Below are 26,122 nucleotides of genomic sequence, written 5' to 3'. Positions count from 1 at the left end.
TTTCTGTTTGAATTAACATAATTTCTGACCACATTGTCAGATCATTTTACTTGTTTAAAACAAAAACTCACTTCACTTTGATTGATTTCCCCAGAAAACAAGACATAATATCGTTTCACTCATCTAGTAAATGCTTCTTGATTTGAGAATGTTTGGATATTTGGACTGGAAACAAGACAAAAACACTAAATAAAGCATTTTTTTTGTTTGCAGTGTGTGTGAGATTGACCAGAACACTAAACCTAGCGCTGCTAATAACAGGTAAAGTCGGCGCAGAAATAAGCTTCTGAACGCGCCACAGTCTCGAGAACAGATCCTCCACATCATAAGTCTTCTATAAAGTCAGTTTCTTGAGGATTTCTGCACTGTAATTTAACGACACGTGTAAAAACAAGTCAAGTAATGGAGGTAAACACCACTGGGAGAATCACATAAGCGTGAGCCAATCACAACGCAGCCTTTTTAAAACGGATCCATTCTGGCGTCTGCATGTAAAGGCAGAACTCACTATAAAGATGTTTCTGAAGCTTCAGTGTTTGTCATGATTCACCAGATTTAACGGCTCGAAGACGAGTGTGTTCCTCCGATTAAATGACTTTGATAAATATGAAAAGAACACAAAATAACGTTGGTCTCCCTTCTCTGAGGATCATTGAACAGGTTTCAGTGCCGCTACATTCATCAGCCAGAGTGAATCTCAGGAGGAACATGTTCAGCTCATCCACACCAAAACTGTGTGTGTGTGTGTGTGTGTGTGTGAAGAACATGAGGAACCATTAACATGATTCACGTTTCCCTCTAAAGTTACATTTACTGCAATTAATGCAAACTCTTTCTGTCTGGACACCATTATTACTTCTTTAATATTAAAATCAGCACACATGTAATTCACTACAACAACTTCTGAAATGATGATATTTTTGCATTATGGAAATGAGATTGAGAATGACATTTTACATGAACGTAATTGAGTATTGGGTGAGGGTGCAGTTATCATGAAAACTAGATGATACTTAAATCTCACACACACACTCTCACTCTCTCTCTCACACACACGCTCACTCTCTCTCTCACACACATGCTCACTCTCACTCACTCTCTCACACACACGCTCACTCTCTCTCACACACACGCTCACTCTCTCACACACACACGCTCACTCACTCTCACACACGCTCACTCTCACTCACTCTCTCACACACGCTCACTCTCACTCACTCACTCTCTCTCACACGATCACTCTCGCTCACTCTCTCACACACACACGCTCACTCTCTCTCACACACGATCACTCTCTCTCACACACGATCACTCTCTCTCACGCACGCTCACTCTCTCTCACACACACACGCTCACTCTCACACACACACACTCACTCTCTCTCACTCTCTCTCACACACACACGCTCACTCTCTCTCACTCTCACTCTCTCTCTCACACACACACACACGCTCACTCTATCTCTCTCACACACATGCTCACTCTCTCTCTCTCTCTCACACACACGCTCACTCTCTCACACACATGCTCACTCTCTCACACACATGCTCACTCACTCTCACACACGCTCACTCACTTACTCTCTCTCACACACGCTCACTCTCACTCACTCTCTCACACGCTCACTCTCTCACACACACGCTCACTCTCACACACACGCTCACTCTCTCTCACACACGCTCACTCTCTCTCACACACACACACACACGCTCACTCTCTCTCTCACACACACGCTCACTCTCTCTCACACACACGCTCACTCTCTCTCGCACACACACGCTCACTCTCGCTCACTCTCTCTCACTCTCTCGCTCGCTCACTCTCTCTCACACACACACACACACACACACACACACACACACACACACACACACACACACACACACACACACACTTGTTTTGTGTTGATGTATGACCTGGACATGTTCACGTGTTGTAAGATTCACCCTTCAGCCGAAGCAGGAATCGTTCAGTGCTGGAGTTCCGAGGATCTTGTGCTCAATGAAAAACATCTACTGTACAAACAGGGGGTTAGAGGCGTGTAATCGTGGCACAAACCCTTCAGAACTGCAGGAGACACACACACACACACACACACGCACGCGGTCTATCGGCGGGGTGGTTTCACTCGGGTCCTCTGAGCCTGATAATAACGTTCTGGGTCTCAGCGTCGTCTTCCTCCTCCTCTTCCTCGTCTCTTCGCAGGAGTCCTTCCTCGGCCCCGAACGCTCTTTCCCTCGGGAACACTAACGACGAGATCCTCGTTTCCTTCGGGAACGCTAACGAACAGATCCTCGTTTCCCTCGGGAACGCTAACGAGATCCTCATTTCCCTCGGGAATGCTAACGAGATCCTCGTTTCCCTCGGGAGCGCTAACGAAGAGATCCTCGTCCTCAGGCTGGTGTTCCTGACGGATGCTGGTGTTCGTGCTGATGCTGGGAAGAGACTCTGGGATCTCCAGGGCTGGTTTGGGGATCTGAGGCGTGGATGAGGTGAAGGTTTCATCGGGACTGATGTGGTGTGTCGGTTCTCCTGAGGTTGAACCGGAGTCTTCGTGTTTCCTTAAGACTTTATAACGCTGCACAACCACAAACGAACAGCATGATGTATAAATGGAACATAACCACCAAAAATTCTGATGTATTTCTAAAGCACATATTCATTAATTATAGGGTAACACTTTACAATAAGGTTCATTAGTTAACATTAGTTAACTACATTAATTAACATGAATTAAGGATGAACAATACTTCTATAGCATTTATTTAATCTTTGTTAATGTTAATTTCAACATTTACTAATGCTTTATTAAAATTTTGTTAACATTAGTTAACGCACTGTGAACTAACATGAACTAACAATGAATGACTATTTTATTAACTAACATTAAAGATTAATAAATACTGTAACAAATGTATTGCTCATGGTTAGTTCATGTTAGTTTATATATTAATTAATGTTAACTAATGAACCTTATTGTAAAGTGTTACCAATTATATAATATAATTATTATTAATAATAATAATTTATTATTAATAAATTATAGGGAAGCAGCTGTACATGATGAGTAGTGTGTAGCTAGACAAGATACAGTTAGTCAACATGAAATTATTCTATTCACAAATAATTTTTCTTCCAAAATATGGAATATTTTAGAGTGAAACAGAACATTCAAGACAATGTTGATATTAAGTATTTTAACTATTAAAAATACTTTTCTGTAATTGTGGCATTTTTGAAAAATTGCACAATTGAGAGACAAAAGCATATTTGAAAAAGCATTATTAGATCAAATAAATAAAATAAAGTAAATATTAGATTAAGTAAATCTAATATTTACTTTATTTTATTTATTTGATCTAATAATGCTTTTAATAATTAGTTCTAAAATTAAATTCTAATAAATTCTAATATATATATATATATATATATATACTTAGAAAAACTTAAACTTAAAAGTATTGTATTATATATCTATAATATTTTTAATACGTTTTCATATATATCCTTCGCAGCTAAATTAAATAAGTACTAAAATTACTAAAAGTAAAAATGGAATAAAAAAAATATAAATATAAAATATAAAAAAAACAAAATATATAACAAAATTTGTAAAATGTAAACTAAAACGATAAACTATAAAAATAAAAATATATTAAAAAAGCGAATTCGAAACATTAATAAATACAATATTATAGTATATAAATGAAACTAAAATAACGGGAAAAAACAGGATATTTTATCAGTGGGAAACTGACTGGATGTAAAACATTTTTTTTTTCATGAAAAAACTAAATTCCTACTGACTTTATATTAAAGTCTGAACAAGACTATATACATTATAAGCTACTAACAAAAAGAATCAGATTATATAATTTATGCAAGAAGTGTTTAAAACAATGAGGATCTGACCAAAGCATTAAACTGACACATTTGGATTTATTAATATTTCTTGTAAATCTCCCTAAGACGTACATTTATGTCACTGAACGAACAAGAAATTGATAAACTGCAGTATTTAATAAATATATATTAATTTAGTGTTTTGACATGCTCCATCACAACTGGTTTCCAATCAGATTTGAAAGGTTAAAGTTGAAACGCACCTTCAGATTCTCGAAGTGTGTGAGCGTCTTGCAGTGTGTGTGTCGAGCCGAAGACTCAAAGTGATAGAACTGATCGCAGAGTCGACAGAGAAACCCAGCGACAGGCACCACGAAACTAGACCCTGGGAGACAAAACGTTACATATAACGCCACATATTAAAGATGTCGTCATCGTATTTGTATCCCGGTGGCTAACTATTACCCACCATACACTGTGTCAGAGTCAAACTCCTCGTCTTCAGTCAGATCTTCTAGTGTGACCTCCATCTGCGCAGACAGACCCTCCTGGAAGACACACAACATTTATTCGACTAAATGTAAGGTGAAGACGGGGCTTGAACGACCACATTTTTATTAGTCTGTTGGTTGCAGAAAAAAAAAACTCCAGAGGAAGTGGCGAATATGGCTTATCAGTGTTAGCCTAGTTAGCAATGGTCGCTCACTCTCACATTAACCTAGATGTGTTATAAGTAAGTAGGGATACACCGATATATCGGCCAATAATCGGTATCGGCCGATTAAAGCTGTTATTTTCAATCAATCAATCAAAACTAACTTTATTCTAGAGCTGCTGTAAAGCAAAAACAATCTCTGTTACTGTAATCTCCTATTATCACTGTAAAGCTGCTTTGAAACAATCTATATTGGTAAAAGCGCTGTATAAATGAAGGAGACTTGACTAACTCGCTGTTGTAGCTCCGCCCCCTGCACCAGGAGCAGCAGCTCATTTGCATTTAAAGGGACAGACACAAAAACGGGGCGTTTTTGCTCACCCTCAAAAAGTGACAATTTTAACATGCTATATAAAAATATCTGTGGGGTATTTTGAGCTGAAACTTCACACACACACACTCTGGAGACATCAGAGACTTATTTTACATCTGGTGAAAAGGGCATTATACCACCCCTTTAAACACTAAAGAATAATGAACGTGTGAAAAAGCATAATAGATCCTCTTTAAGTAATATAAACATGCAACTACTCGACTAATGGCTTAAACGAACCAGTCGACTAGGAAAAAGCTCTAAAAACCGAATCCATGAAGATTGTTTTACCTTCCCGTTTTCCTCTTCCTCCCTCTCGTCGTCACTGCAGTCGCCGTCCTCTTCACCCAGTAACATGGCAGAGTTCAGATGATCCGTGCCATCTTTCCCAGACTCCTTCCACAGCTGCAGCGACACAACAAAACAACATCATTCTGTGTTACAGGTTTAACAGAGTTAGTCTCATACAGGGTTCCCACAGTTCCCAGGACTTTCCAGGTCCAGTACCCTCAAATTCAAGGGCTTAATGTGGGGACACATTTCAAGTGAGAGCAAGGTTACATTATTACCTTGTAAGATACATTGTTGCAGTTTTAAGCGCGTGAACGTCATGGCAACGTACAACACACAGTACCTCACGTGGGAAACCCTTAATGTAACGCGTAAATGCGCGCAACTAATGTAAATCGAGCAAGCTAGTGCGCATAGGCCACGAAGTGTTGGCGAAATAACACGTTAGCGGACCGGAGGGAATCATATGGAATTTTTTCCAGAAAACTTCTTGCACAGAATAAATTCAAGCACTTTCAAGGACCTGTATCTGTGTGTGTTTCTTTTCTAAAACTTTCCAGGGCCTTGAATTATTATTTTATTTGTTTTCAGATTCACAAACTTTCAAGGATTTCAAGGACCCTGCTTATAAAATGTTGTCAAAATAGCTTTGTATTTTACTGATTTACTTTTATGTTGTACAGTGTCCTTGAGTGCCTTGAAAGGCGCCTATGAATAAAAGGTATATTTGTTATTATTATTATATTGCACGACACAAAATCAAGCATCATTAGTGGGATTTCTGAATATTACCAGCTCGACGCGTTGCTTATGCTCCTTGGCCTGCATGTGCTCCACGAACTCTCTGGCCGTCCTGAAGTGCAGCTTACAGACGGTGCAGCTGGTGCTGGGCGAGTGACTGCAGCGCTGCACACACACACACACACACACACACGGGTAAACCAGGAGTTCTTAAGCATGCAAACAGAAGTGCTCACTACTAGTCATATATGCAATGACAATCTTAGTGATTGCATGCAGGGTTATTATTGTTAAGAAAAAATTTCCTGTGTAATGAAATGAAGCTGAAATAAATCAAAATATAAACTATATGAAAAATTAGAAACACTGCCTTGGCAATAAACTAAAATAAGTTGAAGCACTAAAATTATTACCTGGAAATAAATAAATAACAAAACTAAAAAAGGAAGCGAAAAAAATATATCGAAATAGCAATATTAATAAAAACCATATAATATGACAAAGGCACAAAACGAAATGACTAAAAATGTATATGAAACTAAAAATCTAAAAATAAAATATTATTTGAAAAACTTAAACTAAACGGAAATTAGAAACGTTGCCATGGCAATAAACTGAAATAAGCTTAAGTAGAAGCACTAAAAATACCTAAAACTGAACTAATTTTTTTTTTTAACCTAAATAGAAATATTTTCAAAAAAATCTAATAAAATGACAAAAATATATAATGAAATGACAAAAAAAATGAAACTAAGCTAAAAGTAAAATGAAAACTAAAAATAGAAAGAAAAAAAAAATCTTAAACTAAACAAAAATTAGAAATGTTGTATTGGCAATAAACTGAAATAAGTTGAAGCACAAAAATTATTAACTGTAAATAAATAAAAACTGAATTAAGCCTAAATAGAAATATATTTAAAAAAACGAAATGAACTAAAATGAACAATCTAAAATAAAAAAAAATGAAATAAAAAATATTAATAAAACTAAACCCGCTAAAATAAGGCTGATTGAAGGCATGAAGTCTGTGTGGGAAACTGGGAATAGTTCACCTTGTGCTCCCTGGTCCTGCGATGCTCCATGACGTTGCTGGTGAAGTGAGTCTGGCAGGTGGAGCACCATCTCTGCAGGCCGGGTCTCTTCTCACTGGAACGGGTCAGGCAATGTGAAGCATGTGTGAAAATCAATGACGTATTTGCTCTCTAAGATACAGAGACCTAAGGCTGGGGCAATATATCAGTGCATCGCGATTCGTGGATCGATTCCAATTGTTTCCGATTGCATCGCGAATCGATTCTGAGCTTAGTTTATTACAGCAGATCCAGGCTAGTTTTTAACAGCAGATCTAGGCTAGTTTTTAACAGCAGATGGCGCTTTAGGCTAGTGTTTAACAGTAGATGGCCCTCTAGGCTAGTGTTTAGGCGCTCTAGGCTAGAGATTTTAACAGCAGATGGCGCTCTAGGCTAGTGTTTAACGGCAGATGGCGCTCTAGGCTAGTGTTTAACGGCAGATGGCGCTCTAGGCTAGTGTTTAACGGCAGATGGCGCTCTAGGCTAGTGTTTAACGGCAGATGGCGCTCTAGGCTAGTGTTTAACGGCAGATGGCGCTCTAGGCTAGTGTTTAACGGCAGATAGCGCTCTAGGCTAGTGTTTAACAGCAGATGGCGCTCTAGGCTAGTGTTTAACAGCAGATGGCACTCTAGGCTAGTGTTTAACAGCAGATGGCGCTCTGGGCTAGTGTTTAACAGCAGATGGCACTCTAGGCTAGTGTTTAACAGCAGATGGCGCTCTGGGCTAGTGTTTAGGCGCTCTAGGCTAGTTTTTCACAGCAGATGGCGCTCTAGGCTAGTGTTTAACAGCAGATGGCGCTCTAGGCTAGTGTTTAACGGCAGATGGCGCTCTAGGCTAGTGTTTAACGGCAGATGGCGCTCTAGGCTAGTGTTTAACAGCAGATGGCGCTCTAGGCTAGTGTTTAACAGCAGATGGCACTCTAGGCTAGTGTTTAACAGCAGATGGCGCTCTGGGCTAGTGTTTAGGCGCTCTAGGCTAGTTTTTAACAGCAGATGGCGCTCTAGGCTAGTGTTTAACAGCAGATGGCGCTCTAGGCTAGAGTTTTTAACAGCAGATGGCGCTCTAGGCTAGTGTTTAACGGCAGATGGCGCTCTAGGCTAGTGTTTAACAGCAGATGGCGCTCTAGGCTAGTGTTTAACAGCAGATGGCACTCTAGGCTAGTGTTTAACAGCAGATGGCGCTCTGGGCTAGTGTTTAGGCGCTCTAGGCTAGTTTTTAACAGCAGATGGCGCTCTAGGCTAGTGTTTAACAGCAGATGGCGCTCTAGGCTAGTGTTTAACAGCAGATGGCACTCTAGGCTAGTGTTTAACAGCAGATGGCGCTCTGGGCTAGTGTTTAGGCGCTCTAGGCTAGTTTTTAACAGCAGATGGCGCTCTAGGCTAGTTTTTAACAGCAGATGGCCCTCTAGGCTAGTGTTTAGGCGCTCTAGGCTAGTGTTTAACGGCAGATGGCGCTCTAGGCTAGTGTTTAACGGCAGATGGCGCTCTAGGCTAGTGTTTAACGGCAGATGGCGCTCTAGGCTAGTGTTTAACGGCAGATGGCGCTCTAGGCTAGTGTTTAACGGCAGATGGCGGTCTAGGCTAGTGTTTAGGCGCTCTAGGCTAGTGTTTAACGGCAGATGGCGCTCTAGGCTAGTTTTTAACAGCAGATGGCGCTCTAGGCTATTGTTTAACGGCAGATGGTTGCTCTAGGCTAGTTTTTAACAGCAGATGGCGCTCTAGGCTAGTGTTTAACGGCAGATGGCGCTCTAGGCTAGTTTTTAACAGCAGATGGCGCTCTAGGCTAGTGTTTAACGGCAGATGGTTGCTCTAGGCTAGTTTTTAACAGCAGATGGCGCTCTAGGCTAGTGTTTAGGTGCTCTAGGCTAGTTTTTAACAGCAGATGGCGCTCTAGGCTAGTGTTTAGGCGCTCTAGGCTAGTGTTTAACGGCAGATGGCGCTCTAGGCTAGTGTTTAACGGCAGATGGCGCTCTAGGCTAGTTTTTAACAGCAGATGGCGCTCTAGGCTAGTGTTTAGGCGCTCTAGGCTAGTGTTTAACGGCAGATGGCGCTCTAGGCTAGTGTTTAACAGCAGATGACGCTCTAGGCTCAAATGCTAACGAAGAAGAGCGCTCGTGCGTTCGGCTGATTCTGAGAATGTACTTGCACCTCAGAATGCTCTTATGACGCGAGATTAACGTAAACAGCCCACTGCAAACACCCTTGTAATTTGCTCCAACCTTTTCGAACTTTATGATTGATTATTTTATAGAAGGTTGGAGTGGTGTGTGTAAGGCATTGGAAGCCAGCAGAGTACGTCCGTTTCTAGAGCACACACTTCATCTGTGTGAAAAACTAAACTCAGAATCGATTCGAGAGAGAATCACGATGCATCCGGAAAAATTGGAATCGATCCAGAATAATTTCTCGAGTCAGAATGCATCGATGTATTGTCCCAGCCCTACAGACACCACATGATGTAGTAGTTAAGCGTAAATGAAACTCTCACCCGTCTTTGCGCGCTCCTTGCAGGGACTCCTGGACTCGCGGCAGAAGCGTGACGAGACACGCGTTACTCATGTGCTGGATCTCCATCATCTTCTGCTGGTGTGTCAGTCCGTTCATATGGCTCTGGAAATTCTGCACACAGAAGATTTCAACTAATGAATATCTCAATATATTTTTTTCTGTATGTCTTTGTAAAGTGCTTTGAAAAGCAACTTTTAAAGGCGCTATATAAAATAAAGTTTATTATTATTATTATATTATTAACTATGAACCATCCCCCTGCATAGTAATAATTAGGGATGCACCGATATGAAAATTTTGGCCGATACCGATAATTCTTTATATTTGAGAGCCGATAACCGATATATCGGCCGATAAATCTCAATTCAAGTTTTTATATAATTTTTGCGAGCCTGATTACAAAAACAAAAGTCTCATAATTAAAATCCATGTCCCAAGCACACAATAATTTATAATTTATGTAACTAATATGACAGTCTGTGCAGCACATGTTGCACTGAACTGTATTTTCCTTTTTTGAAGTGATTTCAATCATATTTCAAGCAATTAAAAAATATTCATGTTGAACATCTGAAGTGTCTCAGCTGAAGGAAATAATGCATTATTTATCGGCTTTAATATATCGGACAAATTATCTTATCGGGCCGATAACGATAACATTAAAAATAAACATATCGGCCGATACCGATAGTAATAATCCCTAGTAATAATCATTTTCTTACTCAGTGTTTCTGTCTTGTTGTCCAGCACGATATCTAAACATTCTTAAATCAAGATGCATTTACTGGAGAAGCAAAATGACGAATTTTGCAAAGCTTTTTCATGCTCAAACAGCAACAATACACACTAAAGAAAGATGAACATGGACAGAAGCATCATAGGTCCTCTTTAAGGCAATTTACTTTACATCAAAACTACAGAAAATAATTTCAACTCTTTTCTTATGTTGTTCTTATAGGTAGAATGAGCTGATTTTTTTATATGATCATGAATGCTTCTTCGTACTACATACTTGCTGGTTATGGCAAGTGATGTTGCAAATGTAGCAGAAGAACTTGTTGGAGGTCTCCGGCCCTTCGTCATTTCCCTCCTCGTGAGCGCTAGTCTCTTTGACCTCCTCGTGAGCGCTAGTCTCCTTGACCTCCTCGACCTCTGGCACTGAATCGGAGACGATGGCGTCATCTGGACCGTCACTGTTCTGCTGTTCCACTCCTTTATCTGGAGCTTCTGTATGTTCGACCTGCTGAGGAATATCAAACAAAAAGACATTGTTATTAGGGATGCAATGCTATGAAAATTTATAACTCTTTATATTTAAAAGCCGATAACCGATATATTGGCAGATAAATCTAAATCCAAATTTTTATATCATTTTTGAGAGCCTGATTACAAAAACAAAAACATTAAAATCCATGTCCCAAACACACAATTATAATATTCTCATGATAGTTTTATCATGCGCATCTGAAGTGTCTCAGCTGAAGGAAATAATACATTATTTATCGGCTTTAACAAAATTTCTTATCTGACCGATAACATCAAAAATAAACACATATCGGCCGATACTGATATGGTGGCAGATATATCATGCATCCCTAATTTTTATATTATCTGATGAAAATATGAGTGCTTTTTTTCTAGATAAGACTTCCCACATCTGCTTCATCACTGAATGAATCTGCATTTTTGAACGAATCGATTAAGTGAATGATTCAATGACTCACTCATTACGACACGGACTTGTCACCTCCACTGGTGGTTTAGTGTAATTTTATTTGACTTTTTATCACATGTATTTGTGATAACACAATGAAACATGCCAAATTGTGGGAACATAATTTTCATCACAAAGTAATTATGAACAGATGCAAAAACGGCAGAACCAGCGAAATATTAATAACCGATTATGTTGAGTATATGATGTTGATATATGAGTCAATTTATGATTTTTCCTGTAAACTTTTTGTTTTTCTATGCATTTTTTTGGCATAGTAAAATAAAACCTGTAGCTGTAGTTTTTTTTTTGCCAAATAATTTAGGTTAGTTTCATGTTTTGTTCTTCCCTCATTTTTTTAAACAAAAATAAATAAATAAATAATATTATATATATATATTCCTCATATTTTGATGGTTTATGATGAGCTTGTACTGTCATTCAAAACAAATATCCCCAAATATTATATAATAATTTCCATTATTTCACATTTCAATAAATCTGAGGGCGTGTGTAACTATATCGTGCAGCTCTTAAAGTGACAGCAGCCTAATATTCCTGCTGTCGTCTCTATAATAACACTAATCAAACAAAAGACAAAGAGCAAAATCACTCGCTTTTCTTGACTGAATAACTTTTGTAACTATATTTGTAATATATATTTTATTTATAAAGTGCAGTGCTATTTTACATTTGATTAGTTTGTGTACCTGCATCTTAAAACACTGTTTATTTCAAACATATCTTTGGTTCAGTTGTATTTATTTGTTGTGATTGCTACTTTTTTTTATTACTGAGTGCTTACTTGTATTTAATAATGCTTGAAATTATATTAGTTAGGCTAGTTGGTTTTCTAGGGTATTTTTAAACCACAGGCAAAAGTACCTTGTGTTAGTGTTCTTTAGTCTGTTGATTTTTGTTTGTGGTATTCAGCTACAATTAAATGTTTTGCAATTAGACTTAAAATAAATGTGAATGATATCCAAGTTTTTTTTTTTACCTTTTTGGAATCGATAAGTAGAATTGGAATTGTTAAAATGCAAACGATACCCAACCCTAGTGCTGATTTCATCCATATAGACACACATCTCCATAATTATCTCTATGGGAAGAGCATCCCGGGTCACACAGAGATGACGGTACCAACCTTGGCCACTTGACTCTGTTCATCGGCTTCAGCGGCGACCGGCCCGTCGACACTGCCTCCCTCCTGCAGTGTGCAGTCTGAAACACATCACACACACACACACACACGTTCATATCATTCACAGGAGGAGGATTTCACACACACTGATAACACACAATCAGAAGTTCATCCGTCTAGAAAAGCTTTTCCACCTCAGAAACACAACATGGACACAGAGACAAGAGAAAGTTCTGCGTAACCCGACAATCATAATGTTGTTTATTAATAGTGTTAATAAAACTATAATAGAATCTCAATAACACTGGTCACGCCTGGTTAGGACATTCTGTTAGATAATCCGACAGAATTATCAAATAACACTTTTTGTTTACAGGAGAATAGGTTCAGTTGTAAACTTTAATGTAATGGCATTTTCACAAATTTAGAAAGAAATTATTTTGTAATTGACATCAGGTCATAGATGATATATATGTTGATTGATATTCATGAGTGCTTCTTTTCTAGATATGAATACACACATCTGCCTAGTTACTGAATGAATCTGCATTTTTGAACGAATCGATTGAGTGAATGATTCAATAACTCATAAAGACAGTGACTTGCATCGTTTCTAAACGAATAGGCCATTTTTAACAAATCGCTTGAATTAATGATTCAATGACTCACAATGACAGACTTGTCACCACCACTGGTGATTTTAGTATCACTTAAAAAAAAAATGGTTAAAATTTTATATCAGGGTTTCCGCAGGTTTCTTCAAATTAAATTAAATTATTTTTAATGCCTTTTTTTCCCCTTTTTTTTTATGCCATACATGATCCATGACTAACAACAGATATTTTATATATATATATATATATATATATATATATATATATATATATATATATATATATATATACTGTATAATAAATATGAATCATTATATACAATATATCTATATCCAGCAGTGGCCAAAAGTGATGTCCAGCCAATTCATGTTGGAAATACCCAGACTATCCCTCAACACAGTTATGATGATGATTACAGGAGACATCCTCCCTTACCTGCAGGATCTGGGCTCTTGTATTCAGTGTTTTGAGCTAAATCTGTCTCTTCTGACCTGCACCAAAACAGAAACCACATCATAAAAATACATAAAATACATATAAACAAAGGATCAAATCAACCTGTATGATCTTATATTCTTGATGAAAGATTAAAGGGTTAGTTCACCCAAAAATGACTCTGAGTGAGTTGACGTAGTGTAACAGCGCAGCGCTTCTGGGTTGTACGTTCTGGAGGCTCACTATTGGCCGACACTGGTCATGTGTGTGATGCTGGCCAATAGTGAGTCTCCGTTCTGACGTACAACCCAGAAGCGCTGCGCTGTTACACTACGTCAACTCACTCAGAGACACACAGAAGAACATGAAGAGTTGAATAAAGTCTTTCTCTGAGGTGCACTGATGTATCATTCTCGATTAGACAAGAAATGTATTTGGAAAGTAAAGTGTGATTTTGTGACTTTTTATAACAAACTCACAGATTTGAAGTCACAGACTCGTCAGTTTTGTGTTTTTTGGCCGCTGGTTCATCGTGCGGTTCTGAAGACTCGTGACATCCCGGATCGGCCACGGCGGCAGCCTCATCTGCTGTTCACATCAAAGCACATATCAGAGACGGATCACATGACTGATCACATGACTGATCACATGACTGATCACATGACTTTCAAAACTCAACATATTTTTCGTTAGGGCTGGGCGATTTGGACAAAAAGATAAATAAAAAAAATCTCTGTATTTTTTGCCTGAATGGTGATATACAATATATATCTCGGTATTGTCTACTTTTTATTAATTTGGATAAAAAGAAGCCAAACATTTTTTTTTTCTTAAATGAATGTAGATTTTTTTTTTTGTTTGTTTCTGAAAGTCTCTTCTGCTCATCAAGGCTGCCTTTATTTGATCAAGAATACAGTAAAAAATAGTGAAATATTATTATAATGTAAATCATCTGTTTTCTATGTGAATATATAGTAAAGTGTAATTTATTCCTGTGATCAAAGCTGAATTTTCAGCATCATTACTCCAGTCTTCAGTGTCACATGATCCTTCACAAATCATTCTAATATGATGATTTGATGATCAAGAAACATATGATTATTATCAGTGTTGAAAACAGTCATATTTTTGTGGAAACTGTGATATATTTTAATTTTTCTGGATTTTTTGATGAATAAAAGGTTCAAAAGAACAGCATTACTTTTGACCAATTGAATGCGTCCTTGATGCATAAAACTATATAAATAAAATCTTACTGAGCACAAACTTTTTGAACAGTATAATGTATAAAAGGGAAACTATGCTGCTAATTATAATTTTTCAGAAAACACGTGTTTTGTAGAATTTGTAACAATATTACCTCTGCTACTGCTGCTGCTGGCTTCTGATTGGCTGTTGCTGCTTCCCGCTGGTTTCTGCTCAATCTCCCTCTTTCTGTCTGGCTGACGTGCCTGAAACTCCTGCGGATGTTCAGATAGGGACAGATTTACCAAATATAACACGATTTTAACAAATATGCAATTTATATGTTAAAAATGTATGTATGTCAGAAAAATATACTTAAATAACTATTTGTGATGAAGTTTAATATTTAGGGTTTGTTCAAATCCTAATCACTAACACACAAAAATAAAAACTGTATTTTAGTTGTGATGTGCTTTTGTCAATCAATGAATTATCTCGATTAATAATCATCTGCGATATTTACCCGCTGGTTATTAATCCTAAAAGCGCTTTATTTATTTATTTTTTGACATTTGCATTATCTGGCATTGGTAACAACAAGCTTGCCAGATTTAAGAGTTTAAATCCTGTAATCAGAGGTTTTCTCTTCAATAAATACAGTTCTTGCCCAGTTTTTTTTATTTAATGGGACAGTTCATCCAAAAATGAAAGTTTTTTTCATCATTTCCTCGCCCTCATGTTTTTCCAAGCCTGTATGAGTTTATTACTTTCGTTGAACATAAAAGAAGATATTTTATAAGAATGCTTATAACCAAACATTTAATGAGCCCCATTGACTCTCATAGTATGGAAAAAAAATACTATGGAAGTAAATGTGACATTCTTCAAAATATCTTTTGTGTTCAGCAGAAGAAAGAAACTCATACAGGTTTGGAACCACATGAGGGCGAGTGAATGATGACAGAATATTCAGAGTAAACGATGACTTGATTTTCATTTTTGGGTGAACTGTCCCTTTAAAAGTAGCTTCTTGTTGTTCCATATGTGTGACCCTGGACCACGTCACCAGTCTCCAGTCGCACGGGTATATCTGTGGCAATAGCCAACAATACACTGTACGGGTCAAAATGATCCATTTTCCTTTTATGCCAAAAATCATTAGGATATTCAGTAAAGATCATGTTCCATGAAGATATTTAGTACATTTCCTACCGTAAATATATAAAACATGTATTTGTGTGAGTGAGTGCAGCACAATCGCCAACATAAATGAACAACTTTAAAGGAGATTTTCTCAATGTTTTGATTTTTTTTCACCCTCAGATTCCAGATTTACAATAGTTGTGTCTCAGCCAAATATTGTCCTATCCTAACAAACCACACATCAATGGACAGCTTATTTATTCAGCTTTCATATGATGTATACATCTCAATTTCAGAATTGTGACCCATGTGACTTGTTTTGTGGTCCAGGGTCACATATGTTGTTCCATTCATAATTTAAAGATTTGTAATTTATATGATAAACTAGATGGAAAGTAGATGAGTTAAACAATGCAAATTGATGTTCTCTTGATTTGCGCTAAAGTGAAAGTGCAATAATTCTGATGAAATGTAAAAAATAGTCAGGATCAGTTTAATCACGATGGTGCAGCTCTAGCCCACTTACATTGCTGAAATAGCGCGCGTGTGGATTGAAATGTCGCGGGAATCCCATGTGTGGAGTTTTGATGGCGACTCCCATGGGAACGGGCCCGAGGAGAGACGCTCTGGATCCGGGACTGAAGAACTGAGGGAACTGTTGCCCACCCATCGCAAAGCCACGCATGCTTCCTGCCTCACACAGGAGAGAAATCAATCAGCACGTCACCAATCACAACACCACGACAGACTAGTGCTGGGCGGTTACCGGTTCATACCCTATACCGGTGTTTATTTTTGATATGATATGAATTTTTTAATATACCGCAATTTTAGGGTGAAACGTGAACTTTATAATTAATAATAAGTAAACAAGGGAATATTATTCGAATAGAAAAACTCAAAACTTGTTTTGTCGAGATTATTGGTAACACTTTTCAATAAGGTTCATTAGTTAACTACATTAATTAACATGAACTAAGAATAAACTGCACTTATACAGCACTTATTAATCTTTGTTAATTTCAACATTTACTAATGCTTTATTAAAATCTTGTTAACAGTTAATGCACTGTGAACTAACATGAACTAACAATGAATGACTGTTAACGTTAGTTAATAAAAATACAAAGATTAACAAATACAGTAACAAATGTATTCCTCATGGTTAGTTCATGTTAGTTAATGCATTAACTAATGGAGCTAATTGTAAAGTGTTACCAGATCATTTATGGCCTCAGTGAGCTTCCGTATGAGCTACTATGAGCTTGAAAGCTCTAGTATGCGAATTGACACACATTTCTCACAGCTTCTGTTCGATTCTCAATTTTTTTCCTGTATGTACAGTACTGTGCAAAAGTCTTAGGCACGTTAAACTTTTTTACAGTACTGTGACTTTTGCACAGTACTGTACATCCATGAATGCATGCAGTTTAGGAGGAACACTGGTCTCTCTGGGATTTAAGGGACTACATGTGTCTTAATATAGTGCTTGCTATATCAGGATGACATGGTGAAGCATGTGGCTCAGTTTACCCTGCATCTGTTGCATGAGCAGAGCCCCTTGCAGCATGGGATTGTGTCCGATGATGGTCTGAGTGGCGGAGCAGAGGTTCACCATACGAGCAGACGGAGGAGCTGGAGCCATAGACCTGTTTAACCACAACACAAACACAAGACATTAACTCAGTGTCCTGCTACATATGCTTACCATAGTAATAACAGTCAATTATGCATAATTACATGCAACTAACCCTCAACCAAATACTACCCTAAGCCTATAGTAAGTACATGTAGTTAGTTAATATTACTCAGTAACAACGACACCTTAAAATAAAGTGTAACCAACTCAGGCATGTTTCTTAGTTCAATGTAAAAGAAGCATTAGTATAAAAAAATAAGGTTCATTAGTTAACATGAACTAATAATGACCTGCACTTATACAGCTTTTATTAATCTAATTGCAACATTTACTAACACATTATTAAAATCTTGTTAACATTAGTTAATGCACTAACATGAACAACTGTATTTTTATTAACTACAGCAACAAATGTATTCCTCATGGTTAGGTCATGTTAGTTAAATACATTAACTAATGAACCTTATTGTAAAGTGTTACCAAAATGTTAACATTATGAACAAATTATAAATTTTAATGGGTCAGAAAGAGTTGCTTAACCTTCAGAAAATATTGATAATTGGGATGTACGACATATCGGCCACCGTATCGGTACCAGCCGATATATGATCATTTTTAATGTTATCGGGCCAATAAAAAAAATTTGCCTGATATATTAAAGCCGATAAATAATGATTTTAAAGGATTAGTTCACTTAAAAAAAAAAAAGCTGATAATTTACTCCCCCCGATGTCATCCAAGATATCCATGTCTTTCTTTCTTCAGTCGAAAAGAAATGAAGGTTTTTGAGGAAAACATTCCAGGATTTTTCTACACAGAATGGACTTCAGTGGCAACCAACTATACCAGTGTTCACAGAAGGTTCAAATGTCCGTCTCAATGCAGCTTCAAAGTCTCGACACGATCCCAGTCGAGAAATAAGAGTCTTATCTAGCGAAACAATCTGACATTTTCTAAAAATAAAATATATATATATACTTTTTAACCACAAATGCTCGTCGTGTACCATCTCTGAGATGCGCCGCATATTACATCATCATGTTGGAAAGGTCTCGCGTCACGTGATCTAAGTTATTTGTCTGTGTTCTCCGGTTCAAAAAGGTTCAGAAAACATCTTTGTTTTAATTTATTATTATTTTAATTTTTTTCGTGACCTTTCCAACGTGATGACGCAATGCGTGGCACATCTCAGAGATGGTACACGACGGGCATTTGTGGTTAAAAAGTATATATATATATTTTATTTTTAGAAAATGTCAGATTGTTTCGCTAGATAAGAGCCTTATTTCTCGACTGGGATCGTGTCGAGACTTTGAAGCTGCATTGAGACGGACATTTGAACCTTCTTTGAACATTGGGATAGTTGGTTGCCATTGAAGTCCATTCTGTGTAGAAAAATCCTGGAATGTTTTCCTCAAAAACCTTCATTTCTTTTTGCCTGAAGAAAGAAAGACATGGACATCTTGGATGATTTTTTTTTAAAGTGACCTACTCCTTTAAGTCCATTGAAACTATTAGTTATTGAAACTAAATACAATGTTTGTAATAGATTTTTTTCTTTGACAAGACAAAATATTTAAAAGCACATTTTGACTATTTAATTTATGCAATGGGAAAAAATGCGCAAAGTCACGTCAGGTATTTAGTATTCGGCCAAGAATTTTCTGCATCCCTAACATTAAACTTCAGTTTGTTTTTCACCAAACCCCATTATAAACCCCCAGAACACTTGGAATATACGACACGTCACACGGGATCATTCTGTGATGCTTCGGTGTCTTTTTGTTAATAAAGCTTGATGACGGTCGCTTTTCAGAGAGAAAGAAGGGCGTAATACACTAGAGTAAATGATGACTTGATTTTCATTTCAGGGTGAACTATCCCTTTAAGAAGAGGGACCTCTGAATCATGTCATAGTTTGTGAAATTATGTCACACAGAAAGCTTTCAAATGATTGATTCGGTCTGCATTCCTTCACTCACTGAACCTACACGCTTTAGTGCAATTTCCCGCATTATAAAAACTATGTGCAACACCTGCAGTCCCGTGCCGAAATTCAGGACCTGTAATAACATAACATCGAATGATTCTCTCGATAAACACTATGAGATTTGTACTGCATTCATGAAAAGTGTCAAGAAAGTAATACAAAAATGCAACACTATGTATCGTGTATAGATCACCCAAGATAAAAATTACTGTGCGAGGAAGTTTTCAGAGTTTTAGTGTCAGTACTACATTAAACTACTATATATAATGTTGAAGTTAATGTATAATAATGCAATGGGGGAATATTTGTGGGTCCTAATAATGTCAAATGTCTGATTTTACCAGTTAAAAGTGGCCTAGATTATTTTAAATGGATCTAGTCAGTGAAAGAGTGCAATATTCGTTTAAAATAATTATCTTTTCAGCTTCAGAATCATGAATATTGTTATTCTGGCGTCTCTATTGTTCTGTGCTTTGGGTTTCAGCACCAAGTCCAAGACTATTCATTTACACTCACAATGTAATACCAAATTTACCTTTAACCAAATGTCTAGGAGTATCGTGAGTTCAGTTTGGTGATATGTATCGAATCGTGACGTGAGGGCATCGTTACGCCCCTAGAGAGCAGTCATGTTGCTGTGAGAGAGGCTGATGACTGATTCGGTCTGATAATCTGTGTGCACTCCTTTACTCACTGAACCTACACGCTAGTGCATAAACGTTTGAGGGAGTTTCCTGCATTATAAGCGCGGGAACCTGCAGGAAAATATGTGTGACACCCGAAATTCAGGACCTGTTATAACATAAAATCAAATGATCGACTATGGTCGATAAAACTATGGAAGCATAAGGGCAGCAATATTCAATTTGAAATGTAATATGCAAAATGGCAATGCATTTCTGTATTTACATTTACATCGGCTCAGAATGCATTTTCAATTTGCACATTGAATTTTGCAACATTCATTGCGGGACATTTAATGAAAATGCAATCGCAAGTGTCTTAACTTTGAGTGTAAATGCAATAATGAGTTTGAAAAATAACATTTAAATGATCATTTTGCTACAGTTTTTGCTTGAACATGTTAAAACATGTCTAATCATTTCTGTAATACATTTTAATTTTGCAACTTATAAAGCGTTAAAATATGTATTCAGTTTACATATTAAAACTATGAAATGGCAAATGTGAATTATATAATATTTTAATTTTAATTTTGCACCAAACGATGCACAAATGTAAATTTAAATACAGAAATGCATTGCCATTTTGCATATTACATTTCAAATTGAATATTGCTTCCCATATGCTTCCATAAAACACGACTCTATGAGATTTGCAGAGCATTCATGAAGCGCACCGTGCCGTCTGGTGGTGGTGTGTGATGTGATGTGCGGGTGGAGGCTGTGGAGGTGGAGGCGGTGGAGGAGGAGGGGGAGGAGTCTGATGCTGAAACAGCTGTTGGAGCTGACGCAGATGTTGCTGAAACTGATGCTGCTGTTGCTGCTGCTGCTGCTGGTGCTGATGAGGGTTAAACATTCTCCCGACGTCTGTACGCTTCGCTCACAGATTCACCACTTCAGTCTGGGAAAAACAGAGATGAGTTACTACATGTGTGACCCTGGACCACAGAACCAGTCTCGAGTCGCACGGGGATATCTGTGGCAATAGCCAACAATACACTGTACGGGTCAAAATTATCAATTTTTCTTTTATGCCAAAAATCATTAGGATATTAAGTAAAGATCATGTTCCATGAAGATATTTTGTAAATTTCCTGCCGTAAATATATCGAACATGTATTTGTGTGTGTGAGTGCAGCACAATCACCAACATAAATGAACAACTTTACAGGAGATTTTCTCAATGTTTCGATTTTTTTGCACCCTCAGATTCCAGATTTACAATAGTTGTATCTCAGCCAAATATTGTCTCATAACAAACCACACATCAATGGAAAGCTTATTTATTCAGCTTTCAGATTTTCTAATGTCCCTATTTTAAAAACACAGCCTTTGGAAACAAAATACAAAAGAATGGCAGACATTTAAGCCATCTTTGTCATTATTTTCTTTGTTATTAAAAATGAAGAACAAAGCACATATGCACGCATATATTTAAGAAAAATGTTTTATTAATATATAAAATTAATATTTATATAGAATATAAATTATGCATACATGTACAGTATAAACATGCACATATTTCTTAAATAAATGCATATGTGTGTACTTATATATACACAGTACACACACACATATATTACGTAAACACAAACTTTTATTTTGGATGCGATTAATCACAATTAATTGTTGCCCAGCACACATTATATTATATATATATATACACACACACACACTGCCAAAAAATATCTGCTGTTTGGATTAAAATAGGCAAATGCTTAAGAGTTTATGATTGGATCATTATTGCAGTGATTATTATGTTTAGCATGTCATATGTTTGGCAGCAGTTCTTCTAACCCTAATGGATGGACTGTGTAGCTTTTCATTTCTTAAACAACCATGTAAGAAGAAACATCATGGCCATATTCCAGGATGACAATGTCCAGATTCATCATATTGTGAAAGAATAGTTGGGAAGAAGAAGAATTCTCACACATGAATCTGCTCCTCTGAGTCCAGAGCTTAAATTCATTCAAAAATTAGGGATTCACGATATATAGACATATATGTTCATTTTTGATTTCATCGTTATTGGCCTGATAAGAAAATGTGGCTGATATGATAAAGCTGATATGATAAAGCCGATAAATAATGTATTATTTCCTTCAGCTGAAACACTTCAGATGCTGCACTGTTCAACATGAGGGTTTTGAATTGCTTGAAATATGCATTTTCAAACAAGAAATACAGTTCATATACAGTGCAACACAAATCTGTCATATCGGCTATAATGAGAACATCATCATAATTGTGTGCTTGAGACATGGATTTTAATGGTGAGACTTTTGTTTTTATAATCAGACTCTCAAAAATGATATAAAGACTTTAGATTTCAGCTTTTATATATATATATATATATATATATATATATATATATGTCAGCTATCAAATATAAAGAATTATTGGTCATCGGTATCAGACAAAATGTTCATATCGGTGCATCAATAGAACCAAAAACTCATGATCCTCTTGATGGAAATAATGAATAACATCACATACATTTTTGGTGAAGATCTTGTATTGACATGGCAAGAGTCGAGTAACTTCAAAAAAAGAAATGTAAATGAAGCCCTCAAAGGCAGAATATAATTAATATATAATTATAAAATGGACGCAAGGGAGTCAGAATGGAGTCCATGGAAAATTCTAGAGGAAACCGGTTAAGAAATGTAAAAAAATAAAATAATAATAAGATTAAAATAAGTCAATAAATTAGATTAAAATAAATAAGTTAATAAAAAAGATGATTAAAATAAAAAAAAGATGAGTTATTAATTCATTAAATAGATTAAAATGAATGAATGAATGAATGAATGAATAAAAATACTAGTTCGTTTTTAGGCTATTAAATAAATTTTATCAGAATTAAAATAAATAAATGACACATTTAACAGTGCATTACAATAGTGAGTAGAACAATATAATAACGTAGATTAATAGAAGCTAGTTTTAGATTTATAACATGAATTTTTCAGCGTGTAATGTGGGCATTTATAAAAGATAGCTGGCTTTTAAATGTTGGGATGGACATGAGGAGGATCATATCTGGGATTCTGTGGATTCATCTAAACCTGACGAATGAGCGAACAAACAAACAATGAATCAAGACAAAACACAACAACAGCTCTTCAGTCCGGCAGTGTCTCAAACCCTCGCTCCCTACACAGACAGCAGCTTTAGAGCACCTCAAGAGCACGCAGATGCATTTAAACAATTGCATTTATGCCTTAAGATGTTGTCTAGATAGGTGACTCACCAGGGTTTAGGACACAGCCATAAGCTTTATCTGTGTGCTATATGCTAAAGCGCCTAGCTGTCAGAAACACGACAACATCAGCGCCCACCCACAAGCCTCTCTCGTAATATTGATATTTTGAACCTTGGTGAACACTTATCTGCAGAAATAAAGCTAGTACTCACCAATTTTGCTGCAGGGAATATGGGTTTAATAGAGGAGAAATGAGCGACAGCTTGTTGAAAGTTCCTCTGTCACATTAGCGCCGTGCTAACACTCGCACACACCGGTCTCAGCGCGACAGTGACGGCAGCGCTTCACACAGCGACCCCTGCAGGACTGGAGGACCTGCACATTCAGACATGATGGATCCAAGACACATTTGATTCATTTTCTTCAGGAGGCTAAGGGTTATTGCCTCTTATACTGTCTATGGTTATTGCACCAGTCTGGAGAACATTTTGTTCATTTTACTTGTTTACTTTATAAACTAAATTGGTTAATTGTATGGGTTTCTTTATTTATTGGGTGTATGTGGATTGACGTTTATGCATGTTTACAAAGCAAAGTGTTTTTCAGGGAATATATAGATAGATAGATAGATAGATAGATGGATGGATGGATGGATGGATGGATGGATGGATGGATGGATGGATAGATAGATGGATAGATGGATAGATGGATGGATAGATGGACAGACAGATAGATAGATAGATAGATAGATAGATAGATAGATAGATGGATGGATGGATGGATGGATGGATGGATGGATGGATGGATGGATGGATGGATGGATGGATGGATGGATGGATGGATGGATGGATGGATGGATGGATGGATGGATAGATAGATAGATAGATAGATAGATAGATAGATAGATAGATAGATAGATAGATAGATAGATAGATAGATAGATAGATAGATGGATGGATGGATGGATGGATGGATGGATGGATGGATGGATGGATAGATAGATAGATAGATATATAGTTGGATGGACGGACAGATAGATAGATAGATAGATAGATAGATAGATAGATAGATGGATGGATGGATGGATGGATGGATGGATGGATGGATGGATGGATGGACAGATAGATAGATAGATAGTTGGATGGACGGACAGATAGATAGATAGATAGATAGATAGATAGATAGATAGATAGATAGATGGATGGATAAATAGATAGATGGATGGATGGATGGATAGATAAACCAATCACAGGAGTGAAATCACATTAAAATTGTTTTAACAAGCGTGCCCACTAGTGAGAGAACACGGTGCTGCAGCTCGTGCCCGCGCGCGCGCTCACTGAGAGAAAAGCAGCTCATCATCATCATCTCAGAAGGACTGCAGACACTAACACGCACACACACACAGATAAAGAGAGAGAGAGACAGAATAACTCAATGCCGAAATAAGACCCGTCCTGAAAGCGTGATCGCGCGCGAGAGAGATAGAAACAGATACAGAATAAATCAATGCCGAAATTCACTTGAAACACATTCATTCATTGCCGGTCATCGCGATGGGGAACCGGGGGATGGAGGATCTGATTCCTCTGGTCAACCGAATGCAAGATGCGTTCGCCGCCATCGGTCAGAACGCGAACCTGGACCTGCCGCAGATCGCGGTGGTGGGCGGACAAAGCGCCGGGAAAAGCTCCGTGCTCGAGAACTTCGTGGGGAAGTAAGTCGTTCATGCATTATAATCATAGGCAACACCTAATAACATACAATAATAAAGCAGTATCAATCTTATATTCCAGCTCAGTCATGCATCAATGATATGCAAAGGTCATTGTGAGGATGATAACCTTTAAGTGTTATTGAGGCATGATGGAGGATCATACAATCACCAGCCATTTTCACAACAACACATCTAAATCTAGTTACATAATCCCCCTCAATAGTCATTTATAGTGTATTCTTCAATATGCATTAGTGCATCATCATCATTAGTGAAATCTGTGATGATGATGATGATAATAATAATAATGCACAAGCTCAGAAGCCATAATAGAAATACTGTGTGAAAGATGGATGCTGATGCAGATTCACCTTTGTGTTGTCGGAGCTTCAACCTGCACAAGGCAGATAATAATGAGCTGAGATTATGCATAAGCAATTAAACATAACAATTATCTGCCCTTTTATTATGGAGACATTCTCTAATGTTGCATGGCACTGTTTCAATATAAAAACAGAAAACATTTGATTTCATGCATGCAACAACAACAAAATCCTCATTAGCAGTGTTTGCTAGCTAATTAAACCTCTTAAAGCTCCAGACATGAACGATTCCTCAAATCTACTTCTAAGTGTTCAGATGCACCATTTTCACCTGCTGAACCAGAAAACAGGTGGAAAAAAACCCTACAGATACACATTAAAGGCCTGAGTCACATCCAGACGATCAGAGATGTGACATCCTAGCAACACCCTAGCAACCTAGAACATCTTAGCAACGCCCTAGCAACCACCCACAACATTCAAGCATCATGGTGGTGTTTTAGTTAATGTAAAATGTCCCATCATGGAGCACAAACTCAGAAAACAGGCATAATTATCTTAAGCTTTTCAGTGTGAGGCATTATATATATTGAGAAGGACGATGCCACATTGTATTATTTAGGTAAAGTCTGAAACATGATGCTGTTTCTGAGGATGGTTTTAAGGTTTTAATCAACATTAGCATTGCTCAGAACCCTCATATCACATAAATGAAATAAATTTGTTGCACTGCCAGTGTTTTTGGACTGTATATTAAATCTGGAGGGGGAATATATTTTTGTGTGTGTGTGTGTGTCTAAGTCTTACGCTGCATGATTCAGCAACTCTTGCTGCTGACGGAGGTCGT

The 26,122-nt window shown here is 37.2% G+C and overlaps 2 protein-coding genes across 10 annotated transcripts in view; one reads left to right on the top strand and one right to left on the bottom strand.

Moving 5' to 3' along the window:
* Nucleotides 1–850: 850 nt before the first annotated feature.
* On the bottom strand, nt 851–23,618 carry ciz1a (cdkn1a interacting zinc finger protein 1a). Of its 3 annotated transcripts, none has more exons than XM_084413467.1 (16): nt 23,448–23,618; nt 20,705–20,928; nt 17,249–17,364; nt 16,242–16,405; nt 14,748–14,847; nt 13,867–13,972; nt 13,388–13,443; nt 12,342–12,418; nt 10,493–10,723; nt 9,461–9,591; nt 6,956–7,049; nt 5,955–6,068; nt 5,163–5,276; nt 4,313–4,391; nt 4,107–4,228; nt 851–2,578 (listed from the first exon to the last, which is right to left on the bottom strand). In XM_084413467.1, the coding sequence occupies exons 2-16, from the start codon at nt 20,881–20,883 to the stop codon at nt 2,165–2,167; spliced, it is 2,097 nt and encodes a 698-aa protein (XP_084269593.1). In that variant the 5' UTR covers nt 20,884–20,928; nt 23,448–23,618; the 3' UTR covers nt 851–2,164. The 3 variants fall into 3 exon arrangements, with proteins under 3 accessions (XP_084269593.1, XP_084269592.1, XP_084269594.1); XM_084413466.1 differs by having other exon boundaries at nt 13,867–13,975; nt 23,448–23,566; XM_084413468.1 differs by having other exon boundaries at nt 10,493–10,720; nt 13,867–13,975; nt 23,448–23,566.
* Nucleotides 23,619–24,540: 922 nt separating this feature from the next.
* The window catches only part of dnm1a (dynamin 1a), a gene marked incomplete at its 3' end in the record, with an annotated part of 95,836 nt that continues 94,254 nt past the window's right edge, over nt 24,541–26,122 (top strand). For all 7 annotated transcript variants that reach the window (XM_084415494.1, XM_084415498.1, XM_084415493.1 and 4 more), the window contains exon 1: nt 24,541–24,952. In XM_084415494.1, coding sequence (XP_084271620.1) covers nt 24,792–24,952 — 161 coding nt within the window. In that variant the 5' untranslated portion in view covers nt 24,541–24,791. The remainder of the gene's footprint in view (nt 24,953–26,122) is intronic.

The sequence above is a fragment of the Rutilus rutilus genome (assembly GCF_951802725.1).
Source record: "Rutilus rutilus genome assembly, chromosome: 7".
Taxonomy (NCBI): domain Eukaryota; kingdom Metazoa; phylum Chordata; class Actinopteri; order Cypriniformes; family Leuciscidae; genus Rutilus; species Rutilus rutilus.
This window is presented reverse-complemented; position numbering and strand designations above follow the sequence as displayed.

Excerpts from the sequence above, each read along its gene's own strand:
- ciz1a (XM_084413466.1), bottom strand. The coding sequence starts at position 20,883 with ATGTTTAACCCTCATCAGCACCAGCAGCAGCAGCAGCAACAGCAGCAT. Across the intron at positions 10,724-12,341 it reads AACAGAGTCAAGTGGCCAAG|CAGGTCGAACATACAGAAGC; the intron begins GTTGGTACCGTC and ends GATATTCCTCAG. Across the intron at positions 5,277-5,954 it reads ATAAGCAACGCGTCGAGCTG|CTGTGGAAGGAGTCTGGGAA; the intron begins GTAATATTCAGA and ends GTGTCGCTGCAG.